We start from the raw sequence: 10,535 nt of genomic DNA, 5'->3' as shown, positions 1-10,535 counted from the left end.
TTTAGCCATTCTAGAATCAATCACAAGCAGTCCCTTCGGGGACATCCGACAAAATTAGAACAATATAGAGAAGATTACCGTGGCCTCTGGGTAAGGATGACACGCATAAACGGAGAATCAATCTCAAGCAAGCCTTAAATCAACCCGAACCCGAAGAAAACCAGTCGCATTACAAGACCTGTGACAATGGGCAGAGCACTGTCTCCGTTATCCAATAAGTTGAGCCTGGCCCAAGCCCATAAGAAAGGAATCTACCTGATATTTAAATTGGGAAAATGATCCTCCCGGATCCTCTTTGTCGGGATCCAGGAAATCCATCAATTACGACCGTTTATCGTATATCATACAATCATTTTTATTAGATACTATTTACATTTAATTTTAAATTTTAAATAATTTTTAACCGCACGATGTAAATGAACGACTGTGATTGATGAACCTTCAGATCCCAGAAAGAGGATCGAAGAGGATGTTTTCTTTTAAATTGCACTAAATTTGATAAACCACGCGTCCAGAATATTTTCAAATCCAATCCCCTGTACTCAGTCGTACAGAAACCAAAAACCAACACCGGACCCAAACCGTCCAGATCCCTCACCGTCCCCACGTGTACGGATCCCATCACCCCCACAAATACAAACTCCGTACTCTCCTCCTTTACCCTCTCATCTCCTGTGAAAAATCCAATGGAAAACAAATTCAAAAAAATAAAAAATAAAAAATAAAATTGGTTTTCATTGGCTCTGCCCTCTCACCTTTATATTCAAGTTTCGCGGCAACGCCTCCTCTCTCTAAAATACCCACTGTCTCTCTCTAGAAGTCCCTCTCTCTCTCTCTCTCCTCCTCCGAATCACTTTCTCTCTCTAGAGCTCCCTCGCCGCTGCCATCTCCCTGATGGTTCAATTCGGGTCTGCATAAACCCTACGACCAGTAAGTGCCTCCGATCTGTAACTTTTAGGGCTTTGAAAAAGGGTTGTCGGCTCGGAATAATTTGAAATTTTGGGAGTTAATGTTTTGAGAAATAGCTCTGAATTTTTTTTTGTTTCGTTTCTGCTGATTTTCGAAGTGGTTGTGGGAAGCGGTTCTTTTGAACCAGTTTAATCGGCGCCAGTGATTGCATGTGGAGTGGGTTTTTGAATTTTGGGAGTCGATCTCAAAGTGTGGTGGGATTTTGGGCAATTGAGGGTTTTTCCGAATCTGAATTTGGTGTGTGCGTTGTGCTGAGGTTGAATTTGAATTTCGCAGACAGTTTGGTTTTCGAAAATTTAGTTTACAATGAGGAAATAATCATAAGAAAATTTTTAGTTTTTTGAAGTGGTTGTACCTTGTTTGATGCTCATTCGGGTGTGCGCGTTGTGCTGAGGTTGAATTGAATTTCGCAGACTGTTTGGTTTTCGATGAGAAAACAACGATAACAAAAAATTTAATTTTTTGAAGTGGTTGTACCTTGTTGTTTGATGCTATAGATCTTATTTGAGGCTATAGATCTTATTGGAATGTTGAGTTGGGCGGAGAATTTGTTTTAGAGAAAAGAGGTTTTTGTTTTGGCTTGTTCTTGAAGAGAAAACATACTGTTTTAGTTTTTTTGATTGGGGTATTGGTTGTCGAACTGTAGTTGGTGTCACTGGGTAGGAGTTGTTTTAAATCAGCGGCACATATGCAGTTCTCTGATTTGTGTTATGTGCTTCAGATACGTGAACTTTGCCATGGCCCCAACAAGAAAAGCCAAAGGTGTAAAGCGGTATGCAACTGTAAATGAGGCATCTCCGGAGAAATATGGCGGAGGGTCAAACAAAAAGAAGCAACGGGTAACTCCTATTTATTTTTCATTTCAGCACTTGTGAAGACTGATTACATAAATCAACTGATATTTTCTTTGTTCAAATTTTTTGCATAGAAGAGAAAGTTATCTGATAAGTTGGGATTGCAGTGGAGCAATGGAGAGCTTCAGCGTTTTTATGATGCATACAGAAAATATGGAAAAGATTGGCGGAAGGTATGCTCATATTTGATTTCCTGATTCAGTTTGCCTTTGGAAATTTGTAGACAACTAAAGCTGATTGCTGGTGCTATTGCCATATATCAGCTTTAGGCTAATCGCGTTGTACTTGGTGAATCATATTGTAAGCAAATTTCATTTTGCGTCCTTTAATGTCTGACTAATAGTTGTTTATACTAAAATGAATTGTTCTTTTATGCACTTTCTGTTTTATTTACTCCCTTATCTTTTAGATATTTGATTTCTGTGGATTTCTAGGTGGCTGCTGCAGTGCGCAACAGAAGCATTGAGATGGTGGAGGCTCTTTACAATATGAACCGAGTATGTGTGGTCCATGATACTACCTCAACCTTGTTATTAAACTTTCATTATAAGGTGGTCTTTTACCATTTCTGACTATATGAATTGTTTATGCTTCTGATTTCAGGCGTATTTGTCATTGCCAGAGGGAACAGCTTCTGTAGTTGGCCTTAAAGCGATGATGACAGATCACTATAATGTTATGGTAAGACTGGATTACTCTTTCAAGTTTGTCCCCTGGTTTTGGATTTTATACATTATTTGGAAATGTTCGGTTTATACTTGAAGATGATATTCCAATTTCCAAAACTTCTACCTGTTAGGGTTACTGTTGATATGATTTGATGCACTTCATGGGCTCTTAAGTTTACTGGCAATGCCACAGTGCACATGAAACAATGAGTGTCATTAAAGCTCTCCTTTTTCACATTATGTAGTCTTGTATGTGCTATATTAGTATGAACTTGAATATTTCTACTCATCAGGGTTCTCTTTGTAACCCAATTTCGTACCTCTGAATTGACAGGAAGGCAGTGATAGTGAAAGAGAGAGCAATGATGATTTAGGATTTTCTCGAAAGCCGCAGAAACGCAAGCTTGGGAAAGATCAGCCCAGTGTCTCGAAAGATGTTTTACACGCTCATCCAAGTGCATCGCTTGAAGGATGCCTATCATTACTAAAAAGGAGAAAGCTTGATGGTATGATACCTTATGTGATGAACATCATACTGGTGCTTAATCAACTATATTTATATCTTTGTACTAATTGTTCTTTTACCTCATATCCTTTTCTTTTGCAAGGCTGAAGATTAATATGCTGATTGCAGAGTTAAACCTGATAGGGAATAAGAAAAATAACATAAAAAGTTTGGTTTGTTGAATATGTGATACCATAGAAGGTGGAAGAACTTTTTTCCTTGTTTTGGTGGGGGAGAGTGAGGGTTGGGGCTTCTTTTGATAGGTTGGAAGGTCTTCTGCGATAATTTTATTGCTACCCAATGATGCTCAAATGGTTTCAGTGATTGATTGATTTTGACTCTGACTAATGTAGTCATATTTGTTTAGAATTTCTTTTCCATGTTTGAAACCTAAATTTCAGTGTAGTAGTAAATTATTTTTATTCTTTGGAAGGAGATGTTTTCTTAGCGCTCATGAGAATCCACAGAAATTAAAAAAAAATTGGAAAATGTTTACATGCATGTAGCCTGGTGCAGTGCTAGTTCATATTTTTGTTTGGTGTCAGTATATGATCATGGGAACTGTCTTGAATATTTTTTTCTGATGGTGTACATAATAGAAAAATGATTATCATCTGAAGCTTGCCCTCTGTTCTTTTGACGCAAATTTTTATCAGGTGACCAGCCTCGTGCAGTTGGAAAGAGGACACCTCGAGTCCCAATTTCGTATCCGCATAAGAAAGATGATAGGGAAGCTTATGTTTCTCCAATTAAAAAGGGTCGGAAGTCAGAGGGGGACAATGATGATGATATTGCGCATGTGGCAGCATTATTGACTGAGGCTTCGCAAAGAGGAGGCTCTCCCCAAGTTTCTCAAACGCCATACGGAAGACCTGTGCATATAAAATCTTCATCTGTCCAGAGCTCAGGAAGAATGGTACATAATATGGCTTCACTTGTTCTGGCCCTACATTTGTTGCCTTATTCATAGAGATTTTGAACTGAATGATTTGATTCTCTTTTGTTTATGTAATATAGCATCCACCACCAGGGAAAGCTCGTGCCAATCTTCGTCGTGCTTCAGTGGATGAAGACTGGTTGGAAGGTAGTTTGGGAAGTGGGGGCGCTGAAACTGGAGACGATGCCGGAGATTTGTTAGAAGGTGTAGGTACAGTAGACATGCCTTCGAAGGGGAACAAGTTGTATAAAAAGAGAGGGAAAGTTAAACACAGTGGGAATCATCAGTTTGATGATGGCGGGGAAGCATGCAGTGGCACTGAAGGACTTAATGTAAGTTCTAGGGCGATAGATGATAGTGAAGTTTCAAATACAAAAGGGGAACAACCTTCTCCACAAGGTCAAAGGAAGGAGAGCAAGAAACTTTATTTTGGAGGTAATTTTGCTTATGCACATTATATATTGTTTTCCTGTTCTAAGGTCTTTCATATATCTTTGGAGAATGATGACTATTTAATTGTTACTTTCTTCTTCTTTTTCTTTTCATGCAATTGAAAGTTGAAATAAATGGCATGATGTTATCTTTATCTTCTGGAATATGGTTTTTCTTTGTTTTGGAGTTTTGCTTGTCCTTTTCCGTTTGAAGTCTGTAACAAACTTAACTTGTTAGGAGACACTGCCATATACAGGAACTGGAAAGGAATGCAAGTGCTTGTTTCTTAAAATTATGAGAAGTAGTGGTTGTTGAAGGACAATTCAGTCACATTGTTTTACATTCACATATTATTTGTGCTGATTTCAGATATGATTTTAGAACCTAGAGGACAAACACTGAATCCAACCATATTTTTGTACATTTACGTATTATTTGTGTATATTATTTATGCATACAATTTGTTAATATGACAATCAGGGGCATAGACACACCTAATTGCACAGGCACCTTTAATAACCATTTTAATTTTGAATTCCAGCAATTGCTGCTTTTTTTTAATTTTTAGTACCATGTACTATATATCCTTACTTCTGCAGCTTGAGGTTTACAACCTGCTATATGTATTGAGGATTGCTGTATATGTCTTTTAACGATGTATTGATATTGCAATTCTTCTTCTCGCAGATGAAAGCTCATGCTTGGATGCTCTGCAAACCTTAGCTGATTTGTCTCTGATGATGCCGGAATCAATGGAATCTGGTATGTAGATTGTTGCTTAGGAAATTTCCTAGATGGGTGTTAGTGAGACATTTTATCTATATATAGGGAAAATAGATCAACAGGTATCAACTTATAACTTTATTGGGACATCCATTTGCATTTAGAGGATGGATAAATTTGAAGAAAAATGACTTAGATGAATTCATGAAATAATAGTTTAGTGCAGCATTTTAGACTGCACTTTGTTCTCGGGATTCATATTTTTATCTGGGTGCAATTGTTAATTTTTCACATCTATTATGCATGGTTAAATGATCAAATGTTTTCTCTTAAAGTATGATGTTATCCTTATTTGTTGGATATAGGATCATCTGTCCAGTTGAAAGATGAAGGGGCAAATGTTGATGCAGAAGATAAATTTAGTGTCCCTGAAGCCACATCTACAAGCCAATTCAGAAACAAAAATAAAATCCCCAGTGTAAAACATAGAGTGCCTTACACAATTTCTGGAGTTGAGGGTTCCAATTCCAAAAAATCCAAACTTGGGAGGGATCCAGCAGTTGATATGAATACTGTCTCTGAATCGGAACAACAGCTTCTGTCTACCACTAAAATATTGAAAAGGAAACGGAAGTCTTCAATACCAAAGGTAAACATAGCAATGAAGGTTGATTATCAATTTAAATTTTCTTGGAATCTCTCTTACCTTAATTTTTTTCATCAACTGTTTGGTTATTTGGTGACTAACGACAATTCTTGTTCACGTTCAGATATCAAATGCTGATGCTCATATGGATTCTGATATGAATGAACCTTCAAAGACTGAGGTATGTATGCTGATCATCTTTCTTCACATTTGCACATGTTTTCTCCTGTCTTCTGTTAAGAGCCAATATTTTGTGGTTACTTTTTGGATTCCAAGTCTTGTAGTTGTGGGCCTATATATGAAGCATGGATAGCCATATGATAATAATATAACAATATAGCAATTCTTGAAAGAATAGGATATGACCATTATATAAATGTATTATATTTGTACCATTATATAAAATGGTAGTAAGTTTGTTGGATATTTTGAAATATATAATTATATATTTGTGTTATCCAATAAGAAGTATCATTTTCAACATGATAAATTTTAGTATGTTTTTAGTTTTCACTTGCATTTATGGTCCTTTTTCTGCACCAAACGTAGTAACAGTCCATTTCCATCAGGACAATATATACACATACAGTATAGCTTCAAATTGTGGATCTTTTGAGCTGGACGTTATATTGAATGAAAGTAAATGATTGTTTACCTGTAATTTTGTTTGAGTTATGTTTGAGTTATGTCTTACTTCATTTCCCATGCTATATGTTGTAGGGCTGTGGTGAAGAAGAAAATAAACCAGTGACTAAAGGAAAACGCACCAATCAAATCTCTACGCCTTCAAAACAATGGAAATCAGCCAGATCATTGGAAGGATCTTTGAATAGCGATCAGAGGCGTACAGTGACTGATTTAACGGGATCGACCGCACAAGCTCCCACTTCAAGCCAAGTTAATTTGCCAACGAAACAAACAAGTAGACGTAAAATGTATATACCCAGAACGTTGCACCCCAAAGAGAAGTCTTGCGAGAAAAAATTGAAAAATCAGCTTATCACACGCTCAAACTCAGTGCAGGACAGAGCACTCCATCTAAAGGTAAAGTCATTCTCCCTATTTTTCTGTAAATTTTTCCATGTTTAAAACCAAAGTATTCTTTTCTCATATAACCAATTTGCAGGAAAAGATATCTTGTTGCTTGTCATCACATTTAGTACGTAGATGGTGCACTTTTGAGTGGTTTTATAGCGCACTTGACTACCCTTGGTTTGCCAAAAGGGAGTTTGAGGAGTACTTAAATCATGTTGGACTGGGACACATTCCGAGACTAACTCGTGTTGAATGGGGTGTCATTAGAAGGTACATATTTCAACTAGTTTAGATAGAATATGATATGTGAATTGTGAAAATATTTACTGAAGATTGTTTCATTGCTTTCTCTACGTTGCAGTTCCCTTGGCAAACCTCGAAGGTTTTCTGAGCACTTTCTACATGAAGAAAGGGAGAAACTTAAACAATATCGGGAATCTGTGAGGAAACATTATGCTGAGCTTCGTACTGGTGTTAGGGAAGGACTCCCAACAGATTTAGCAAGACCTTTATCAGTTGGGCAACGAGTAATTGCTCTACATCCTAAAACAAGAGAAGTTCATGATGGAAGTGTGCTCACCGTTGATCATGATAAGTGCAGGGTTCAGTTTGACCGTCCAGATATAGGAGTTGAATTTGTCATGGTAGGGGTTCTTTTAACTTGTCTACATGTCATTCTTTCCATTTTGTATTCGTGTTCTCAGTGTGGAAATATTTTTGTGAGTTTCATTTTCGTCAAAGTACATATTGTCACTCTTGCACCCATCTTCACACACCAAATACTAGCTTATTTGATCTTTAGTGAGTCAATAGTTACCAATGCTAGATAAACTGTTTTCCCTCGACCATCCTATCTAAGGATTTATTTGTGTGCATGACTCTTGGATTGGGATACTTGACTGTAATTTAGTAATTTAAATATTGGGTTCTACCAGATATATCACTCAAGTTATTACTTTTAGGGAGTTATGTTCTAGTTTTCTGTTTAGCTCTTACTGAATTGTTTTATCTATCAGAAATTCAAAATAAAATTATGTGGCTGTTGATTCAAATAAAGACTACGGATCATAAAAATTTTAGGTTATGCATTCAAGGATTACGTACTAATTATATACTAACTGAAGGAAGATGAACCCAGAAGATTTCAGATGACGCTGCTGTTTGCTAAGCAGCTTGATAATTTAATATTTTATTCTTTTGGTTCCTATTTCTCATGTGCTATCAAGAGCTAGTGAATCAGAACGCTACATCAAGAAAATCCATCTGTTTATTTTGAGATATGACATGAGAAAATTTCTTTGCAGGATGTTGATTGTATGCCTTTGAACCCATTGGATAATATGCCAGAAGCTCTAAGGAGACAGAATATTGCTTTTGACAAATCCTTTCTTACATCCAAGGAAGCAAATAAGAATGGAAATCTAAATTTTGGAGGGCCTATGATGTTTCCTTCAAGTGGGCATTTGGTGAAAGCAACTAGCCCCGTGAATGCCTCCATAAAGCAGGGGAAGGTCAGCATTTCTACTAAGCAAAACTGTGAATTTGTTTATGTTAAAACTCTTCGCAGTTCATAAAATCCACTGCTTATCTTGTATTCTGGAACGTATGGATGGTAGTTTTCATGTATAATCAACTAATTTTCTTAAAATTTTGTACAGGGGGATGCAATTCATACAACAGCACAACCAAAAACAGCATCGGCTGATATTGGTAGGGCACAACAGACAGCATATAGTCAACCTGGTATGGTGGTCGCACATAATCAAGCAAGGGAAGCTGATATACGAGCTCTTTCTGAGTTGAATCGGGCTCTTGATAAGAAGGTTTATACTTTTATTTTACCCTTGAAGCTGATTAATAGATGTACATAATTTATTTCAATTTATTGCCAAAATGGGAACATTCTGATGCCGCATTTCGCATGCATTTAGGTGTCTTATCATAAATTCAGTTGGCTTGAAAGTTTTCAACCTTTAAGCCACTTCCTCCTGAACTCCTTAGGTCTTCTAGAATTTCCTCAATATGGTCGTTGGTGCCCTTTCCCACTTTGGTCAATTGTCTTGGTGTTGTCTTTATCCATCCCTGAAAATCTTTCAGCATCAAGCTTCTTTGGTAATCTTCCTTGAATTTGTAACGATGCTCAGAAAGGGTTGATTTTGTTTTTCGAATTTTAGGAGGCATTGTTGGTGGAGCTTAGGAACACAAATAATAACATCTTGGAAAACCAGAACAGTGGAGAATGCTCTTTAAAAGATAGTGAGCCTTTTAAGAAGCATTACGCCACGGTACTTGTACAGCTAAAGGAAGCCAGTGGCCAGGCATGTGGCTTCCGTGAATTTATATCATGTCATGCTTTACATCTGTTTTTGGTGTACCATATTCTGCTTTAACCTTGTAGCGGCCCTAAAAAATTCAGTTCCACGCGCAGGTTTCTTCAGCTTTGGTTAATTTGAGGCAACGGAATACTTACCCAGCAAATTCCTTGCCTCCTTGGATGAAACAGCCATCCAATTCCACCATCTATGGTGGCCCGAGTTCCTTCGACAGCTCTATTTCTCAAGAGTCAGGATCTAGTGTTGCTGACATTGTTGAAGTTTCAAAATCGAAAGCACATATGATGGTTAATGCTGCAATTCAGGTATGAACTGGATGTGCTGTAATTTTGGGTTTGTAGGATATTGGTCTTCTACATTTGGGCCGTATCTTATCAAATGGCTGAAAATCCAATCGTTAGTATTCTTTATTTTTCGCCAAGGAAAATCCAAGCCGGCGCTCTTTTTCTTTCTTCATTTTCGTCGGTATTGAAGTTGAAGGCAGTTAGTGCGGTAACACAATGACACTATCATTACAGGCAATGGCGTCAAGGAAGTGCGGGGAAGATGCTTACGTTAGAATAAGAGAGGCTCTAGATTCCATCGATAACCAGCATTTCACATCAGACTCTAGATTACCTGCAAACAGGTCTCAAGAGCAAGTAAATGGCAGTTTGGGCCATCGCAATCAATTAAGTTCCGGCACATCAGATCCCAACTTGACCAGTGATTCATCTGCACCGAAGTTGCATGACGCTGACAAAAATGAGGCACAGATTCTTTCGGAGCTCATCTCTGCATGCGTGATGGCTGTACACATGATACAGGTAAACCGGGCTAGTGTCAAGTTAGGTCGGTAGAGAAAAATGCTAGTGTTCACTTTCCCGTGGTGGTTTCTTACCTGTAACTGGATTCCTAACTGCATTATGCTGAATGTTTTTCACTTGTCTGCATGCAGACGTGCACAGAACGACAGTTCCCTCCTGCCGTTGTTGCTCAAGTATTAGATTATGCAGTGACAAGCCTGCATCCGCGCTGTCCCCAGAATGTCGGAGTTTACAGAGAAATTCAAATGTGCATGGGCAGAATCAAGACTCAGATATTAGCACTCGTACCAACTTGAGTCCGACGCTTCCTTCCAGTCCCCGGAATTGTTTTGATTTCTACAGTTATTCGAGACCAGACTTACTGACTGCCAATTGCGCATCAGATCGAGTCTCTTGGTTCTTAAGCCTGTAAATTAGAAGCTGTTTCCGTGTATATATACGTCGATAAAGGCTTGGTTTTCCGTCCTACTTTTCTCCGATGTTGCCCCGTTGGCCAGAAAAAAGACGAGTACATGTTTCTGGTTGACAGATTATCAATCATACTCGTGCCAGTAGTTGCATCTCAACTATGTTTCCGGTTTTTTAGTAAGTCACGGCTTTCGACATGTTTGAAGCGACTAGTTGAGC

General features: G+C 38.0%; 1 protein-coding gene and 1 non-coding gene across 6 annotated transcripts; both read left to right on the top strand.

The window, feature by feature from the left end:
- The first annotated feature begins 29 nt into the window (after positions 1-29).
- On the top strand, positions 30-132 carry LOC137724020 (U6 spliceosomal RNA). The gene has a single exon (XR_011067143.1). It is a non-coding gene; the product is annotated as a U6 spliceosomal RNA (small nuclear RNA).
- A 659-nt stretch (positions 133-791) lies between these two features.
- On the top strand, positions 792-10,378 carry LOC137723301 (protein ALWAYS EARLY 2-like). 5 transcript variants are annotated; one of them, XM_068462461.1, is made up of 20 exons: positions 792-930; positions 1,691-1,808; positions 1,931-1,996; positions 2,258-2,320; positions 2,427-2,504; positions 2,826-2,997; positions 3,653-3,912; positions 4,014-4,368; positions 5,053-5,127; positions 5,454-5,737; positions 5,859-5,915; positions 6,455-6,778; positions 6,861-7,039; positions 7,131-7,413; positions 8,074-8,280; positions 8,428-8,592; positions 8,944-9,087; positions 9,198-9,407; positions 9,621-9,908; positions 10,040-10,378. In XM_068462461.1, exons 2-20 carry the CDS (start codon positions 1,707-1,709, stop codon positions 10,202-10,204), a joined length of 3,477 nt encoding a protein of 1,158 aa, XP_068318562.1. In that variant the 5' UTR covers positions 792-930; positions 1,691-1,706; the 3' UTR covers positions 10,205-10,378. The 5 variants fall into 5 exon arrangements, with proteins under 5 accessions (XP_068318562.1, XP_068318560.1, XP_068318561.1 ...); XM_068462459.1 differs by having other exon boundaries at positions 1,901-1,996; XM_068462460.1 differs by having other exon boundaries at positions 1,898-1,996; positions 8,944-9,054.
- Positions 10,379-10,535: the final 157 nt, after the last annotated feature.

This window comes from Pyrus communis, chromosome 17 (assembly GCF_963583255.1).
Source record: "Pyrus communis chromosome 17, drPyrComm1.1, whole genome shotgun sequence".
Classification (NCBI taxonomy): domain Eukaryota; kingdom Viridiplantae; phylum Streptophyta; class Magnoliopsida; order Rosales; family Rosaceae; genus Pyrus; species Pyrus communis.
The sequence above is the reverse complement of the archived record's forward strand: the minus strand, read 5'-3'. Positions and strand labels throughout refer to the sequence as shown.

Coding starts and splice junctions, on each gene's coding strand:
- LOC137723301 (XM_068462458.1), top strand. CDS start 1,707: ATGGCCCCAACAAGAAAAGCCAAAGGTGTAAAGCGGTATGCAACTGTA. Junction 2,998..3,652: donor AAAAAGGAGAAAGCTTGATG/GTATGATACCTT, acceptor AATTTTTATCAG/GTGACCAGCCTCGTGCAGTT. Junction 7,414..8,073: donor TAGGAGTTGAATTTGTCATG/GTAGGGGTTCTT, acceptor ATTTCTTTGCAG/GATGTTGATTGTATGCCTTT.